Source organism: Chiloscyllium punctatum, chromosome 16 (assembly GCF_047496795.1).
Source record: "Chiloscyllium punctatum isolate Juve2018m chromosome 16, sChiPun1.3, whole genome shotgun sequence".
Lineage (NCBI taxonomy): Eukaryota > Metazoa > Chordata > Chondrichthyes > Orectolobiformes > Hemiscylliidae > Chiloscyllium > Chiloscyllium punctatum.
In genome coordinates this window covers 69,496,606-69,515,810 of record NC_092754.1, presented here as the reverse complement: position 1 = coordinate 69,515,810, position 19,205 = coordinate 69,496,606, and the positions used below count along the sequence as shown (strand labels likewise).

General features: G+C 48.4%; 1 protein-coding gene and 1 pseudogene across 2 annotated transcripts in view; one reads left to right on the top strand and one right to left on the bottom strand.

Annotated features, from left to right (window-relative positions):
• LOC140487204 (uncharacterized) overlaps nucleotides 1-15,326 on the bottom strand; it is a 62,333-nt pseudogene extending 47,007 nt beyond the window's left edge.
• LOC140487198 (uncharacterized) overlaps nucleotides 1-19,205 on the top strand; it is a 59,696-nt gene that overhangs the window by 25,977 nt on the left and 14,514 nt on the right. The window contains exon 2 of one of the 2 annotated variants that reach the window (XM_072586845.1): nucleotides 886-897. In XM_072586845.1, the coding sequence (XP_072442946.1) occupies nucleotides 886-897 (12 nt within the window). Of the gene's footprint in view, nucleotides 1-885; nucleotides 898-1,424; nucleotides 1,802-19,205 lie in introns of those variants that run through there. The other variant, XM_072586844.1, reaches the window with a different exon arrangement.

Sequence of the window (19,205 nt, the reverse complement as noted above, 5' to 3'; positions counted from 1 at the left end):
AAGAGGGTGATTTGCATGTGGAATGAACTTGCTGAGGATGTGGTAGATGCAGGCACAGAGACAACATTGAAACAGCATTCGGATGGATACATGAGTAGAAAGGTTTAGAGGGATATGGGCCAAATGCAGGCAAGTGGGACTGGTTTAGTTTGGAATCCTGGTCAACATGGACGAATTGGACCGAAGTGTCTGTTTCTGTGCTGTATACCTCTATTGAAACCAGTAGAATTCTGAAAGGGGCTTGACAGGATAGATGCAGATAAAATGCTCCTTTGTGGGGAGGGTCATCGAATTCCGACAAGGTGGAAGCGGGCCATTCAGCCCATCTATTTCCCTCTGGCCCTCTGAACAGTATCCCACCCATAACCCAACCCCTGACTCCGTATTTCCCATGGCCAAGCCACCCTAACCTGTACATCCCTGGTCACTAGGGGTAACTTAGCACGGCCAATTCTCCCTAACCTCTACACCCTAATCTATAAATTACCTTCTCAAGAATGTAATTTAAATGCAGAGCTTTTCTAAGACTCAACATTGGGACACAGACAGAATTCACACCTATTGTCTCTACTTATAAATAGGGCAACGTCCCTTTGAAATGTAGATTCATTTAGATATAACTGCGTCACTTTACATATGAAGATATCTCTTTGAATGTGCTCACATCCCTTTGAAATATAATCTTGTCCATTTAAACCTCTTTATTTGCAGAAATACCCGCTAAAATGTCCACGTCCCTTTAAAATGCAGATCTCCCCCTTTAGATATGACGCCGTTCCGTTAGATGTCGGAATATCTGTTTAAATTGAGCCGTGAGCTTTCCCAATGTAGACAGGGCTCCTCGAAACGTGGCAGTGTCCCCGCCCCCCGCAGCTGCAGAGTGAGACAGGAGAGTTTGTTTTTGTGAATGAACAGTTGGAGCGCGAGGGGGCTGTGACTTGGTGACGGTGAGGCACTCCCCGGTCCCCGCCCATCCCACCCCCGGGCCCCGCCCATCCCCTCCCCCGGCCCCGCCCATCTCCTCCCCCGGCCCCGCCCATCTCCCACGTGCAGACGTCACGCGGGGGTGAAGGCGGTTGGGAGGAGAAGTCGCTCGAGCGAGGAAGCGGCGGGAGGGCGGCCGTTAGGAAAATCCAGATATCCTGAATTAATCTAGTCCCCTTTGCCAGCGCTATATCCCTCTAAACCCTTCCTATTCATATACCCATCCAGATACCTTTTAAAGGCTGTAATTATACCAGCCTCCTCCACTTCCTCTGGCAGCTCATTCCATACCTGCACCACCCTCCACATGGAAACGTTGCCCCTTCAGGAACCTTTTATATCTTTGTGGCCTCACCCTAAACCTATTCCCTCTAGTTGTGAGTCTCACCCCAACACTGAGGAAAAGACTTAAAAACATTGCCAAATATCGAGCCACATTGGGGGGGGAATTATGGCTCTGCCCTTTTTGTTCTCCGATAGGTATTTGGAAACTTAAAATCTGTCAATAACATCAGCATTGCTACAGAGCACGTTGTGTACACTCCTCAGTGTCAACAAGCAGGGCACGTGTTTGCCAATGTCACCAAAACATTGGGCATGTTCCTCGCTGTCGGCAGAAAAGTTGCGAAACCTACTTTTGATGGACGAATAAGGAGCACTGGAGGACCAGGGGGAGACTTGTCCTTCTGCCATTCGGAGCTCCCCTATTGGTGAATGTGGAAGTTGGAGCATGAGCTTCTTAAGGTCCTGCTCCTCCTCTCTCTGAATGAAGATTGAGCTTCACCTCAGACTGCAACTTCTTTCCTCTGTCCAACATGTGAGTACAGCACTCTCTTTTCTCACCCCCTTTTCCATTTACGTTTCATTCTGGGGTTCAAGTGTTGACTTGGAGCAACTGAAAGGAATGGGAGTGAATCCAGCGAGGGGACAGACTCTGGAAAAGTTAGTCCAGGCCTGTGTCTCAATTGGCAAAATAGACAGACAGGAGACTGGAAGAGCAAGCCAGGCAGTATCAGGAGGTGGAGAAGTCGAGGTATCTGGTGTAACCCTTGTTCAGGACTGGGGGTGGGTATAGGGAGAGCTGTGGAACAAGGGTGTGCTGGGGGCAGGGTATTGAAGTGGGGATAGGTGGAGACAGGTAGAGGGTACAATAGACAATAGGTGCAGGAGTAGGCTGTTCTGCCCTTCGAGCCAGCACCACCATTCATTGTGATAATGGCTGATCATCCTCAATCAGTATCCTGTTCCTGCCTTATCCCCATAATCTGGTACGACCTGGTTGGTGAATGGGAGGAAGGAATCGAGTTGGCAGGGAAGAGTGGAAGGGGCTGGGAAGTGAGTTGGGGGATGGGATGGGAGATTATTTGAAATTGGAGAACTGTGTTGAGTCCTCCGGGCTGTTGACTGCTCAGACAAGATGAGGTTTTGTTCCTCCAATTTGTGGTTTGGTTTGTTGTGGTAATGGAGGAAGCCAAAGATGGTCATGTCAGAAGGGGAGTGGGAAGGGGCATTAAAATGGGTGGAGACTGGGAAGTCTGCTCAGCCTCTGCGGACCCGGCTGTGATGCTCAGCCAACCGTTCCCCAAGTTTACGCTCGTTTTCCCCGATGTAGAGAAGACTACAATTGACAAAGCACAGCAGGTCAAGCAGCATCTGAGCAGTAGGACAGTCGTAGTTTGGGGCACGAGCTCTTCATCAGGAATGATGCGTGGATGTTCAGAGGGGCATCAGTGTCCTTCTGTGCCAGTTGTCAGACAGGTACAGCAGGCAATGAGCAAGGCAAGTGGTGTATTAGCAAGACGAATTGAGTTCAGAAGTAGGGATGTCTTCCTGCAGTTAGGGGGTCATTGAATATATTCAAGGCTGAGTTCATCTGATTTTTATGTGGATGTTTATGGGGAAGGCAAGAAAATGGTTTAAAGACTAGTATAGAACCAAGTTACACAGCCATACAGCACAGAAACAGATCCTTCAGTCCAACGAGTCCATGCTGACTATGTTCTCAAACTAAACCAGTCCCACCTGCCAGTGTTTTGGCCCAAATCCCTCCAAACCTTTCCTATTCATGAAGTTATCCAAATGTCTTTTAGACATCATTACTGTATCTGCATCCACCACTTCCTCTAGACATTTAGTCCACACGTGAACCACTCTATTAAAAAAAAATTGTGCCCTTCAAGTCTTTTTAAAATCTCTTTCTCCTGTCACCATCAAAATTTGCTCCCTAATCTTGAAACCCCAACCCTAGGGGAAGGACACCCGTCGTTCACCTCCTCTCTCTCCTCATGATTTTATAAACCTTGATAAGGTCACATCTCCTCCTCCTCTGCTCCAGTGAAAGTCCCAGCCCATCCACCGAGATGCAGGTAGATCCATATCCAGTCATGATCGGTTCAATGCTGGTCCCAATTCTCTCGGTGTCCAGGACAGCAAGAGACCACAAGACACAGGAGCAGAAATTAGGCCACCAGGTCTGCTCATTCCATTCAATCATGGCTGATATGTTTCTCAGTTACATTCTTCCGCTATAAGCAAAGTGAAAATGGAGGGAGTGAGTGTGGGATGGAGATTTTCGGTTTCCAGGGAATAAGAGAGGAAAGAGTTCACTATAAATTAGAATTTATGGGATCGGCTGATGAGCCGAGGAGTGTCAGTTGGAGTTTAATTTAGAGAAATCAGAGGTTTGTATTTAGGTCAAGCAATCCAGGCAGGACTGACACAGTTAAGGGGAGTGTTGCAGAATAAAGAGACCTTGGAGTGCTAGAGTCTCAGGTGGATAGAGTAGTGAAGGCAGCGTTTGGTTTGCCTTCCTTCATTGCTAATAGCATTGAGTATAGAAGTTGTGAGATCATGTTATACACACTTCCCACTCGAACGTGTTATCTAACTGCTTAACTGTTTTTAGTGAATATAATCCACACCTCCCGCTGCTGCCATAACATGGTTTGTTTGGAAGCCCTAGCTTTCGGAGTGATTAGATTTATTTTAGATTTTATTACTTACAGTGTGGAAACAGGTCCTTCAACCCAAACCGACCCTTCGAAGAGCTACCCACCCAGAGCCATTCCCCAACATTTACCCCTTCTACTAACACTACAGGCAAATTAGCGTGGACACTTCACCTAACCTGCACATCTTTGGACTGTGGGAGGAAACCAACGCAGACACGGGGAGAATGTGCAAACTCCACACTGACAGTTGCCCGAGGTGGGAATTGAACCCGGATCTCTGGCGCTATGAAGTGCAGCTGCTGCTTCAGGTGGTTGTGGACAATAAGGTCATGATTAGACTATTTATAGCCAACGGAGTCCAGTGTCCTGGAGATGTGATACATTAAACAATTTAGATTAAATCTTCCATCTTTTAGAATGGAGTTCTGTTCTTTGGTATGTTAATCCCAGAACCTGTTTTCAGTAACTTTCTCAAGAACGTAATTTAAATGCATAGCTTTTCTATCAAAAATGTCAGGCTGACTCGACATTGGGACCAAGACAGAATTCGACCCTATTGGTGGGTAGGCTGGGACTTTTTTCACTGGAGCACAGGAGGTTGAAAGGTGAAGGTATCGAGTGCCTCATTAGCAAGTTTGCAGATGACATTCAGATTGATGGAAAATCGGATAGTGAAGGGGACTGTCAGACGCTTCAGCAGAATATAGACCGGAGAGTTGGGAAGAGAAATGACAGATGGAGTTCAACCCAGACAAATGTGAGGTGATGCATTTTGGAAGATGCAATTCAAGAGCGAGCTATACAGTAAATGGAAAGGTCCTGGGGGAAATTGATGTACAGAGAGAGCTGGGTGTTCAGGTCTATTGTTCTCTGAAGGTGGCAAATGCATGTCAGTAGAGTGGTCAAGGCAGCATACAACACACGTTCCATCATCGGACGGATTGGGGAAAAGAGCTGGCAGGTCATGTTAAAGTTATATAAGATTTTGGTTTGGCGCATTTGGAATACTGCGTACAATTCCGGTTGCCAGATTTCCAAAAGGATGTGGATACGTTTGGAGAGAGTGCAGAGGGGGTTCACCAGGATGTTGCCTGTTATGGAGAGCGCTAGCTATGAGGAGAGGTTGAGTAGATTAGGATTATTTTCACTGGAAATAAGGAGGTCGAGGCGGGGTGGGGGGTTCCTGATTGAGGCCGAAAAACCATGAGAGGTGTAAACAGGGTGGATAGGGAGAATTATTTTTCCAGAGGAGAAGACTTAATTACTCAGGGTTACGAGTTCAAAGTGAGAGGGGAAAGGTTTGAGGGAGATCTACATGGAAAGTTCTTTACACAGAGAGGTGGTGGGTGCCTCGAATGCATCGCCAGGGGAGGCAGTAGGGGTGGGATCGATAGTGTCATTTAAGATGTATCTAGACAGATACATGAATGGGCAAGGAGCAGAGGGATACAGATCCTTAGAAAATAGGCGGCAGGTTTTGATAGAGTATCTCGATCAGCATAGCCTTGGAGGGCTGAAGGGCCTGTTCCTGTGCTGTAGGGTTCTTTGTTCTCTTTATAGAGGTTTCCAAAATCAGGCTCACTGCCTTTATTCCTGCTGAAGGGCTTTTGCCCGAAACGTTGATTTCGCTGCTCGTTGGATGCTGCCTGAACTGCTGTGCTCTTCCAGCACCACTAATCCAGTGCCTGCAGATTGTGCAGTCTTTCAGCAAAGTAGAATGTTTAGGGTGCAGGTTTGCTCGCTGAGCTGTAGGTTTGATATCCAGACATTTGATTACCTGGCTAGGTAACATCATCAGTGGTGACCTCCAAGTGAAGCGAAGCTGTTGTCTCCTACTTTCTATTTATATGTTTGTCCTGGATGGGGTTCCTAGGATTTGTGGTGATATCAAAGTTATGAAGAGAGATACATATTTTGTTTTACCAACTACAATGGCAGTGCAGAGAATTTCAGAAAAGTGCAATAAATATTTGCTTTTTACCCCTTATTCAACTCATTCAAGAATTTCAAATTGAATCTGAGCTAACTTGAGAGCAAATGGCAACATTCGTTTGTTAATAGACTCACCCTATATTATGAAAGATCACTTTTAGCTAAGTCACAATGTTTAATCCCAAACAGAGCAATTAAGTGCAAAGTTACGTTCAACCATTTAATAAAACCCTGCAAATTTTATTTTGTATGAAAATACAATCATTTTATAATTTGGATAAGATCTTTACAAAGGAAATATATTAAACAAAATAGCTTTCCTGGGTATCAATATTGACAACAGTTATGCAGCTATTATTTGGCAATTAACCAACTAATTGAAATAGTTTCAGAATAAATGAGCTGCTTCATTATTATACATTGAGGTATTGCATATCTTGGCTCTCACCCAAGTATTGTCCGAAGAAAAAAATGTATCTGGATGGGGACATGAATAGGAAGCATTCAGAGGGATATGGGCCAAATGCTGGCAAATGGGTCACTTGATTAATTTAGGATATCTGGTTGGCCTGGACTGAAGGGTTTGTTTCTGTGTGTCAGTACAGACGCCCCTCTTCTGGGATCCCCATACCAGCTGTTATTTTCATGAAATAATCTGACAATTGTTGACTTCCATCAACCTCTTCCATCCGGAGAAATTTCCTCTCTCTGCAAAGTGTGGTTCACGTTGGCAAGTTCAATCCTCCTCAGCAAAAAGGCAGAGAGAAAGTAGCTGCTTTTTAAACAGCTCAAGATCAAAGCCCACCCCACCGTCCCCCCCCTCCCTCCAACCCACCTCACTTCTATACTATTGGTCACCACCAAGTTGTCCCTTTGTAATTGGATCCTTGGTACAGCCTTAACCTGGAGGAAGTATTGCCTCACTCGGCAATTTCAACCCATACCCTGTATCGCACCATCTGCTGCAGTGGGATTCAAACCCGGGAGCCTCTGGAACTGGGTTGATAGTCCAGTCGATAATGGCAGTCAGCCATCGCGCCTTCAATCCACCTGCGATGGTACATGAACTCCCTGGTGCCTCCGGAGGTTGGTAGAGCTGGTGAAAGCCTTCCCGCACTCTGGGCAGCTGAAGGGCCTCTCTCCTGTGTGGATCTGCTGGTGAGTCAGCAGGTTGGAGGCCTGGGTAAATCTCTACCTGCACTTGGGGCAGCTGAAGGGCCTCTTCCCCCGTGTGGACCCACTGGTGCCTCAGCAGGATGGAGGAATCACTGAAGGCCTTCCTGCACACTGGCCAGCTGAAGGGTGTCTCCCCAGTGTGGATCCGCTGGTGGGTTAGCAGGGTGGAGGAAGTGCTGAAGCCCTTCCCGCAGACGGGACAGGGGAACGGGCGCTCCCTGGTGTGGCTGCGCCGATGAGTCTCCAGGACAGAGGGGACATGGAAGCTTTTCCTGCAGTCGCCACCCTTCCACCATTTCTCCATGGGGTGGGATTCCTCGGGTTACTCCATGGCCGAACCATCAGTTACACACAAACGTGTGAGGAGCCCCTCCCCACCCTGAATTCCCCTTCCCAGGCTGTATAACTGTTTCAGGCTCCACACTCAGTGCACTGCAACAGTGGGGTCTCTCATCCAGTCCCACTGATGCTGAAAACATCCTCAAACAGGAACCAAAACACTTTGCTCCTTCTCTCAGACTCAGTTGAAAATTGTTTCCGGTCCCAATGGATTGAGCGACTGTCAGACATTGACGTTAAAGTGAGGTCTGCAGACGCTGGAGAGTCAGTGTCAAAATGTGTGGTACTGGAAAAGCACAGCAGGTCAGGCAGCATCCGAATCAAAGGAGAGTCAATGTTTCGGGCATAAGGCCTTCATCTGTTGGTTTTGAAGCTTCCGTCTTCAGATCTTCAAATACACTGTTAAAAACAGATTACAAAAGTCATCACTATCCATGCAGGGTAGAAATTCAGAACAAGCAATTCTACTTTCTGTGGAATATTCTTTTCTTTTGCTGTTCCACAAAATTAAAAGCACCATCCCACTGTCCCTTCCCCTCTGTTCTCACTCCGCTCTAACTAACTCTCCTGAAGATGCTGAAAAGCAAAACCATCAAGACTGACATCTCTCTGAATTTTGGATACCTCCACCTGAAAGTTAATATCTTTCACAATACTGGGATCCTGCTGAGAATGAGCAGGTCTGATTTTGGGAAGCAAAAAAAAAGTGTCAATTCAGGGCGAACCTGCAATGCAGTTTCTTGAGGAAGGACCAGACACAAAATGGTTAATGACCCCGAGAAGGTGGGAGCAAAATGAGACATCAAGGCATTAACACCGACACACTTCAGACAAACTCTTCTGCTCCCAGTCAGGGCAGAACATGCTGTCTACGAGAACTCCCTTGCTGGAGGGTCCCTTGGAGACACTTCAACTGGACTTCATTGAGTTGGAGAAATGAGTTGAGTTGCTATAAATATGTTTTGCTTATTGCTGATGTCTTTTCGAAGTGGATTGAAGCCTACCCTCCTCCTAACGCTACTGCTGAGACTGTGGTGAAGATTTTGTTTAAGGAAATAATTCCCCCCCTTCAGTATACCTGCGTGCATTAGCTCAGACAATGGACCACACTTTGTAGGTAATATTAACGGAGAACTCTGTTCCCAGCTTTGTATTTGTCGGCAACTGCACGGTGCTTATCATCCGCAGGCGGCCGGCCTTGTTGAATGTTTTAACCAGACTCAAGACTAAACTTGCCAAATAAGTGGCAGAGTCTGGCCTCTCCTGGTTATGCTAATCCCTGTGGCCTTATTCCAGATGTGATCCATGTCTGTGGGCAAGACACGACTGTCTCCAGCTGAGAGTCTCTCTGGTCACCCCCTCCGTACCCCTTGGAACGATTCGGCTCCCTTCTCAGTCCACGTCCACCACATGACCGAAGCAATGATTGGTTATGTTCTTGCTTTAACCAATGTTATGTGTGCCTTTCACTCCCAGGAGCGTGCGGCCTACAGCGATGTTCCCTCCCTTTCAGCCTCGTCACGGGTAGACCCTGGTTCATTGGTGCTCGTCAAGAACTGTATGGCAAAGGTCTCCAACCTCGTTGGGATGGCCCCTTCCAGGTTTTACTTCCCACCCCTACGGCGGTCACAGTCACTGGGCGCTCAGCTTGGGTCCAACTGCACCATTGAGAATTGATTGACCGCACCAATCAAAAGTGGGGAAAGAGGAGGAGAGAATCCTGGAATCTCATGAAAAGGAGTGGACCCTGTCCAGTTGGGTTTTTGAATCCTGCTGTTGTTCTAATGTTAATCTTATTACAGATACTTGAACTAAGAGGAGCGAGTGGTGGTTTATGGAAAATATTCAGGCTGGTGTCTGGTTACTAGTGGTGTGCCACAAGGATCTGTTTTGGGACTACTGCGGTTTGTCATTTTTATAAATGACTTAGATACAGGCATAGGTGGATGGATTAGCAGAATTGGACAGAGAGGTGGCAAATGGAGTTCAATGCAGCTAAATGTGAGGTGATTCACTTTGGGAAGAATAACAGGAAGGCAGTGATCTTGGAGTCCCTGTGCACAGATCCCTGAAAGTTGCCACTGAGGTAAATAGTGCTGTGAAGAAGGCATACGGTGTGTTAGGTTTCATTCGTAGAGGGATTGAGTTCTGGAACCGCAATATCACACTGCAACAAAACCAAACACGGGTGCGGCCACATTTGGAATATCCTGTATAGTTCTGGCCCCCATATTTCAGGAAGGATGTGGGAAGCATTGGAAACGGTGCAGAGGAGATTTACCAGGTTGTTGCCTGGTCTGGAGGGAGGGTCTTATGAGGAAAGGCTGAGAGAGGGTCTGTTCTCATTGGAAAGAAGGCGGATAAGGGGGGATTTGATAGAGACATATAAGATATAGATAGGGTAGACAGTGAAAGACTCTTTCCTAGGATGGTGACGTCAGCTTGTACGAGGGGGCATAACTACAAATTGAGGGGTGATAGATTTAAGACAGATGTCAGAGGCAAGTTCTTTATGCAGAGAGTGGTAAGGGCATGGAATGCCCTCCCTGCTAAGGTAGTCAACTCAGCCACATTAGGGAGATGTAAACAATCCTTAGATAAGCACATGGTTGATTTTGGGATAGTGTAGGGGGACAAGCTGAGAATAGTTCACAGGTCAGCGCAACATCGAGGGCTGAAAGGCCTGTTCTGCACTGTACTGTTCTCTGTTCCATGTTCTAAACTTAGTGCAGGAGGCTGAAAGAAATGAGCAGCTTTAAAACAAAAACCTCTTGGAGCTCAAAGCTTTCAATGAGAGTCTGAGCCCGGCAGTAAGTTCAGGTAACCTTTATTGCAACCCAACTTTGTTACAGCTTCAGATCCCCCCAGCAAAAAGGCAGATAAAAAGAAGTTGCTTTTTGAACAGCTCAAGGTCAAAGTGCACACACCACACCTCCCCTGTCCCACCTCCCCCTCACTGTCTTTACTATTGGTCAGCACCAAGTTGTCCCTTTGTAATTGGATCCTTGTTACAGCCGTAACCCGGAGGAAGTATTGCCTCACTCAGCAATTTTAACCCATACCCTGTCTCCAAGTAAGTGGCTCCCTGCTCATTTGCCAGGAAGGGTCAGTGTAGAGTCAACCAGACTGCTGTGGGTCTGGAGTCACGTGTAGACCAGACCGGGTAAAGGATGCAACTGGAACGATTGAGTGAATCCTTTCCCCCAATGGTGGTTCCCTTCCCTAACAAGGGAGAGAGTGAATCAGATGGGGGCTTTCTCCCCCGCACCACCCCCTCCCTGAAACGGTCTCATTGTTAGATTCCGAACTCCACATTTCTGACCGAATACCGATTCTGCCATCTGTCGTGGCAGGATTTGAACCCGGCAGACCCCGGAACCGGGTTGATAGTCCAATCGATAATGGCACTCGGCCGTCACTCCTTAAATCCCCCTGCGATGGCACGTGAACTCGCTGGTGCTTCCACAGGTTGCAGGAGTAGGTGAAGCCCTTCCCGCACTGAGAGCAGGTGAACAGCCTCTCCCCGGTGTGGATCCGCTGGTGTCTCAGCAGGGTGGAAGATGTGCTGAAAGCCTTCCCACACTCGGGGCAGCTGAAGGGCCTCTCTCCCGTGTGGACCCGCCGGTGGGTCAGCAGGTGGGAGGTATACCTGAAGCCCTTCCTGCACTGAGAGCAGGTGAATGGCCTCTCCCCCGTGTGGACCCGCTGGTGGGTCAGCAGGGTGGAGGAATTGCTGAAGGCCTTCCCGCACTCGGGGCAGCTGAAGGGCCTCTCCCCCGTGTGGACACGTTGGTGCCTCAGCAGGGTGGAAACCTGGGTAAAGGCCTTCCCACACTCTGGGCAGCTAAAGGGCCTCTCCCCCGTGTGGACCCGCTGGTGGGTCTGCAGGTTGAAGGAGCAGGTGAAGGCCTTCCCACACTGAGAGCAGGTGAACGGCCTCTCCCCCGTGTGGATACGCTGGTGGGTCAGCAGGGAGGAGACGTGGGTAAACGCCTTCCCGCACTGAGAGCAGCTGAAGGGTCTCTCCCCTGTGTGGATACGCTGGTGACTCTGCAGGGTGGAGGAGCAGGTGAAGCCCTTCCCGCACAGAGAGCAGGTGAATGGCCTCTCCCCCGTGTGGACATGTTGGTGCCTCAACAGGGCGGAGGAATTACTGAAGGCCTTCCTGCATTCAGGACAGCTGAAGGGCCTCTTCCCCCGTGTGGATACGATGGTGGGTCCGCAGGTTGGAGGATCAGGTGAAGCCCTTTCCGCACTGAGAGCAGGTGAACGGCCTCTCCCCATTGTGGACACGCTGGTGACTCTGCAGGGTGGAGGAATCGCTGAAGGCCTTCCCGCACTCAGGACAGCTGAAGGGCCTCTCCCCCGTGTGGACACGCTGGTGCCTCAATAGGGTGGAGACCTGGGTAAAGGCCTTCCCACACTCTGGGCAGCTGAATGGCCTCTCCCCCGTGTGGACCCGCTGGTGGGTCAGCAGGGTGGAGGAATTACTGAAGGCCTTCCCACACTCGGGGCAGCTGAAGGGCCTCTCCCCTGTGTGGACACGCTGGTGCCTCCGCAGGGTGGAGACCTGGGTAAAGGCCTTCCCACACTCTGGGCATCTGAAGGGCCTCTCCCCTGTGTGGATACACCGGTGACTCTGCAGTGTGGAGGCCTGGGTAAAGGCCTTCCCGCACTCTGGGCAGCTGAAGGGCCTTTCCCCCGTGTGGTCCTGCTGGTGGGCCAACAGGTGAGAGGAATGTCTGAAGGCCTTCCCGCAGTCGGTGCAGGGGAATGGCCTCTCCCCCGTGTGACTGCGCCGATGAGTCTCCAGGGCAGACGGGAAATGGTAGCCTTTCCCACAGTCACCACACTTCCACGGTTCCTCCACAGGGCGGGATTCCTCAGGTTCCTCCATGGCCACAGCTTCAGCTGCACACAAACACGTGTAGAGCCCCTCCCTGCCGTGAAGTCCCCTTCCCAGGCTGTATAACTGTTTCAGGCTCCACACACAGTTCGCTGCAACAGTGGGATCTCTCGTCCAGTCCCACTGATGCTGAAAACGTCCTCAAACAGGAACCAAAAAGTGTAGATCCCTCTCACAGAAATCACATTCAAAAATCGTTGTGGTCCCGATGGATTCAGAGACTGTCAGACATTGACATCAAAGTGAGGACTGCAGACACTGGAGAGTCAGTCAAAAAATGTGGCGCTGGAAAAGCACAGCAGGTCAGGCAGCATCCGAGGAACAGGAGAGTCAATGTTTCGGGAATAAGCCCTTCGTCCGTTGATTTTGAAACTTCAGTCTTCAGATTTTCATATACTCTGCAAAAAGAGATGACAAAAGTCATCACTATCAGTGTAGGGTAGAAATTCAGAACAAGCAATTCTACTTTCTGTGGAATATTCTTTTGCTGTTCCACAATGTTGAAAGCACCATCCCACTCTCCCTTCCCCTCTGTTCTCAGCCCGCTGTAACTAATTCCCCTAAAGGTGCTGATTCAGGATCTTACAGGGGCAGAAAAAGCAAAAACATCAAGACTGACATCTCTCTGAATTTTGGATACCTCCACCTGAAAGTTAATATCTTTCACAACACTAAGATCCTGCTGAGAGTGAGCAGGTCTGATTTTGGGAAGCAATAAAAAAGTGTCAATTCAGCTACAATGCAGCTTCTTGAGGAAGGACCAGACACAAAATGGTTAATGACCCCGGGAAGGTGGAAGCAAAATGAGACATCAAGGCATTTACACCGACACACTTCAGTCAAACTCTTCTGCTCCCAGTCAGGGCAGAACATGCTCTCTACGAGAACTCCCTTGCTGGCGGGTCCCTTGGAGACACTTCAACTGGACTTCATTGAGTTGGAGAAATGAGTTGAGTTGAGTTGCTATAAATATGTTTTGCTTATTGTTGATATCTTTTTGAAGTGGATTGAAGCCTACCCTCCTCCTAACACTACTGCTGAGACTGTGATGAAGATTTTGTTTAAGGAAATAATTCCCCGCTTCAGTATACCTGCGTATGGACCACACTTTGCATGTAATATTAACGGAGAACGGAGAAACCTTCCAGGTTTTACTTCCCACCCCTACGACGGTCACAGTCGCTGGGCGCTCAGCTTGCGTCCAACTGCACCGTTGTCAATTGAATAGCCGCACCAATCAGTCCCCGATTCCATTCTATTTGTCAGACTTCCTACTGCCGATCCTTTGAAGAGAAATATCACTTTCCAATACCTCCGGTCTGTGTATACAAACAGCCAGTGTAACACTGCCTGGGGTACAGCAGGCCTTATGTGGCACATGGACCTGGAACGGAACCCTTCCCTTGTGCATTTATAGGCCTTTTCTCTTGTCAGAACCAGATACTGTCACCAAGACCATGAACAATAGAGCTAAGGGAGAGCCCAATGGGAACAGCATTCTGAGGACCATTGTCTCCCATACAGTGCGAGTGCTCGAGTCACTTGGCCCATTTTGTACAGTGCTAAAGCGACTCCTCTTCCAAAACGTTGACCCTATACTCCTGTAGACTTGACCAGACCCCCTGCTGTAACATTTCGGTAACCTATTTTGACAAACTCTCCCTAATATACACCAAACCAGACTATTATTTCTTCAGCTAAGGTAAAGCTACCAATTTCCTTGTCCTGGATGGCAAAGATGTCCCTCATAAGGTCACTATCGGAGTCCTTGTTCCCACAACAGTACCTTGTCCAGGCCAGTGGACAAGTCGATGGAACCTCAGCCAACCTTGCTCCAACTGAAAGGATCCCACGGAACTGGGTGACAATACAGGACACCCGATAGGCTGGGGAATCCAGAGTACCCTGAGGTTGGAAGGATTGGCAGGGGTGACAAGTCAACAAAACCTCAATTCCCTCTTTTGTGGCCTGACCATTTGAGGAAATAAGAGTAAAGAGGCTCTGAATCAGAGTAGACTGGGATTATCAGACCTGTGTCTTTACTCTGTGCAGAATCGGTGTGCCTTAGACTATATACTCGCCTGGGAGGGTGAGGTCAGCACCATTGTCCAAGATAAACGCACTATGGGCATTCCCAATCTCACTGGCAATATTAACTAAGATACAAGAAGTGATCCAGGTATTCCATGACAGAATGACTGAAGGGACCAGTTGGGGAAACTGCAGATTGGGCCGATGGTACAATTGGCTTATCGGTTTAGCTTTGTCTGTTTGTCGGTATTGGTATTGTTAGCTATTTAATTGCTAGGCTTATGAGGTCCCTTAGCGATATAGATTTGCCCCAGAAGATGTTCCTTTCGCGATCTGATGGCTCACCCACACGTGTCGATGGTGATGATAAATATGACCAGATGAGCTGCGAAGATGGTGGTGCCTCTCTACAGGATGTTGACGGCTGGACCACCTTGAAGGGCATTCGTTTGGACTAGCCTTCTCTTTCAGTGATCGCGGTGCAATCAAAGGGAGGAATGAGAGTGTGGGCATCTGGGTGATGAAGTCTATAGCCTTAAAACTTGTCTTTAAACATTCAGACTAAAATGTAATGCTGAATTATTGAATACATTTACTGCACTAGAAAATAAACAGGCAGGAAGGCTCAGAATGAGGAGAGAACTTAAAGATAGGGACACCTGGGCTCACCAAGTGAGAACAGGATGCTGTAAGGCAATGAAGAACGTTTGCCTCAGCATCGGTGAATCTGTGTGAACAGGACACCAAGTGATAACATTCACAGCCGTTCCCTTGTGAGACCATTTTAGTGCTGAGACTGTTGAATCCTGTAGAAAATTAACTCTTAGTGCTTATCTGCAATGGATTGAAATGAATTGCATTTTGGGACTTTATGATGATATTGAGTATCCATTACTGGTTATTAAATACAAACTCTGTAAAAGGAAATATTGATAAAGCTTTACCTTACTTGCTGCAGGCGAGGCTCCAGCGGAGAAAACAGACCGCGGGCACACTTCCGGTTTCGGGATGGCCACGCCCACTGGTCCAGGTCCTGTCCCGCCCCCTCCTCCGCCAACGTCACACGTCAACCCCGCCCCTTCCGAACGCAGCTCGTAGACCCCGCCCCTTCCTGAAGCAGGTCATAAGCCCCGCCGCTTCGGGACAAAGCCCCGCCTCTGGGAACCAAACCTCTTTCCCCTCCTGCACTAAACCCCACCCCTTCGCCGCGATCCCCGCGCGAGTCAAAACCACGCCCCCCTCCCTCACGCGCAACCGCCCACAAAGCCGCGTGCGTCCAGGCTGGACGCGCCGCATCGTCCGCTGAGCCTCGCCCCGCCTACCAGCGCGCGAACCTCACGAGATGAGCACCGCCCTTCCGCTAAAACCCGTCCCCCAGGATAAACACCGCCCCTCCTGGTAAACCCCGCCCACCCAGGTGTATTTGGAAGCACTCGCTTCTGCAGCGCTGCTCCTTCTGCGGGTCGCTGTGCTGCAGGATCATAAGACACAGAATTAATAGCAAAACATCACAGTGTCTTGCAACCGATGCAATGTTTGGCACAAACCTGGACCGCTGCTGAATCCTTCATCTTTTAGAAGGGGTTGCAGGTTTCAGTTCATCAATATATAAATTCCAGAACTTTAGATCAGATTCCCTACAGTGTGGAAACAGGCCCTTCGGCCCAACAAGTCCACACCGACCCGTCGAAGAGCAAAACACCCAGTCCCATTCCCCATCACCTAATACAATGGTGCAATTTAGCGTGGCCAATTCACCCTAACCCTGAACCCGGGGCTCTGGTGCTGTGAGGCAGCAGTGCTAACCACAAAAAAAACAGGTGACATTTTCTATTTTTCAGCGGCAGCAGCACCCCAGGAGTGGGGAGTCACTGAGTTGAGGTTTTACATTTGAAGTTGGAGAGCAGAGGTTCCTGGGAGAGGAGGGACGACTTATTTTTATTTTCTTCCTGCTGTATAAGTCAGAGGGTACTGTTGAGGGGGGAAAACGTCTTACTAGGGGTATGCACTGGGGCCCAGGTCTCTTGCACCAGAAGGAAAGGAGGGAAAGCAGGAGAGTATTAGTCATTGGGGAGTCGATACTTAGAGGGTCAGATAGAAGATTTGTTGGGAACGAACAAGACTCGCGGTTGGTGTGTTGCCTCTCAGGTGCCAGGGTGCGTGATGTCTTGGATCATGTCTTTGGGGTCCTGAAGGGAGAGGGTGTCCTGCCCCAAACCATGGTCCACGTAGGTACCAACGACATAGGTAGAAAGAGGGATAGGGATGTACGGCAGGATTTCAGGGAGCTAGGGTGGAAGCTGAGGGCTAGAACAAACAGAGTGGTTATCTCTGGTTTGTTACCCATGCCACGTGATAGCAAGGCAAGGAATAGGGAGAGATATCAGCTGAACACGTGGCTGCAAGGATGGTGCAGGAGGGAGGGTTTCAGGTTTTTGGATAATTCGGGAAAGTGGGACTTGTACAAACAGGACAGTCTTCACTTGAACCAGGGTGGGAAATTTGCTGGTGCTATTCGGGTGGGTTTAAACTAACTCAGCAGGGGGATGGGAACCGGGGGTGTAGCTGCAATGCACAGGAGGATGAGAGCAGGAAGGACAGGGACAGGATTTCAGGGTCACAGGAATGTGCTGGCAGACAGCGAAGTGGTTTGAAGTGTGTCTACATCAATGCCAGAGTATCCACAATAAGGTAGGTGAGCTTGCAGCACGGATAGGTACCTGGGACTTGGATGTTGTGGCCATTTTGGAGACATGGATAGAGCAGGGTGAGGAATGGATGTTGCAGGTTCCAGGGTTTTGATCTTTCATTGAGAACAGCCAAGGCGGTAAAAGAGGGAGAGGTGTGGCCTTGTTAGTCAAGGATACTATAACGGTGGCTGACAGAACTTTTGATGAGGACTCGTCTACTGAGGTAATGTGGGCTGAGGTTAGAAACAGGAGAGGAGACGTTACACTGCTTGGAGTTTTTTTTAATAGGCCTCCGCAGAGTTCCAGGGAGGTGGAAGAGAGGATTAGCAAAAATTATTCTGGGTAGGAGTGAAAGGAACAGGATGGTCATTAGGGGGGACTTTACCTCCCCCAACATTGACAGGAAATGCTTTCACTCTAGTACATCGTATGGATCAGTTTTTGTCCAGTGTGTGCAAGAGGGTTTTCTGACACAGTATGTCGAAGGGCCAACAAGAGGGGAGGTCACACTGGATCTGGTGCTTGGAAATGAACCAGGCCAGATGCTTGATTTAGTGGAAGGTAAGCACTTTGGAGAGAGTGACCATAATTCAGTTAGGTTTCATTTAGCGATGTAAAGGGATAGGAACATGCCACAGGTCAAGAGTTATCGATGGGGCAAGGGCAATTATAATGCAATTAGGCAAGAGTTAGGATGCATAGAATAGGGTAGCAAAATGCAGGGGATGGGGACAATTGAAATGTGGAGCTGGTTTAAGGAACAGATAGTATGTCCCTGTCAGGCAGGGAGGAAGTGATAGGGTAAGGGAAGCGTGGTTTACAATAGAAATTGCGTCTCTTGTTACAAAGAAGGAGACGGCTTATGTGTTGATGAGCCAAGATGGTTCAGATGAGGCGATGGAGAATTATAGATCAGCGAGGAAGGATCTAAAGAGAGAGTTAAGAGCAAAGAGAGGACATGAGCAGTCTTTAACAAATAGAATACAGGAGAACCCTAAAGCTTTCTATAGGTATGTGAGGAATAAGAGGATGATTAGGGTAGGGATAGGGCCAGTCAAAGACAGAAGTGGGAAGTTGAGTGTGGGCCCTGTGGAGATTGGAGAGGTGTTAATGAATATCTCTCATCGGTCTTCACTCAGGAAAAAGAGAATATTGTAGAGGAGAAGAATGAGGTACGAGATATTAGACTCGAAAGGATCGAGGTTAGTTGCACACAGGTGTTATCAATTCTAGAAGAAGTGAAAGTAGACAAATGACCTGGGCCGGATGGGATTTATCAGAGGATTCTTTGGGAAGCGAGTGAGGAGATAGAAGAGCCTTTGGCTGTGATATTTGAGTTGTCATTGTCTACAGGTTTAGTACCAGAGTGGAGGATTGCAAATGTTGTGCCCTTGTTCAAGAAGGGCAGCAGAGATGACCCAGGTAATTATAGACCAGTGAGCCTTACTTCTGTTGTCGGAAAGCTTTTGGAAAGGAATGTTAGAGATAGGATTTATAATCATCTAGCAAGCAACAATTTGATTTCAGATAGTCAACATGGTTTCATCAAGGGCAGATCATGTCTCACAAACCTCATTGGGTTTATTGAGAAGGTGACCAAGCATGGAGATGAGGGTAGGGCAGTTGACATGGTGTACATGGACCTCAGTAAAGGTTCCACATGGCAGGCTGTTGGAGAAAATGCAGAGGCATGGGATTGAGGGTGATTTAGCAGTTTGGATTAGAAACTGGCTTTCTGAAAGAAGGCAGCGAGTGGTGGTTTATGGAAAATATTCAGACTGGAATCCAGTTACTTGTGGTTTGCCACAAGGATCTGTTTTGGGACTATTGCGGTTTGTCATTTTTATAGATGACTTAGATGCAGGCATAGGTGGATGGATAAGTAAATTTGCAGAAAACACTAAAGTGGGGGGAGTACTGGAAAGTTTGGAAGAATGTTATAGGTTGCAGGGGGACTTGGATAAACTGCAGAATTGGGCTGAGAGGTGGCAAATGAAGTTCAATGCAGCTAAATGTGAGGTGATTCGCTTTGGGAAGAATAACAGGAAGGCAGTGATCTTGGAGTCCATGTGCATAGATCCCTGAAAGTTGCCACCCAGGTGGATAGTGCTATGAAGAAGGCATACGGTGTGTTAGGTTTCATTCGTAGAGGGATTGATTTCCGGAACCGCAATATCATGCTGCAACTGTACAAAA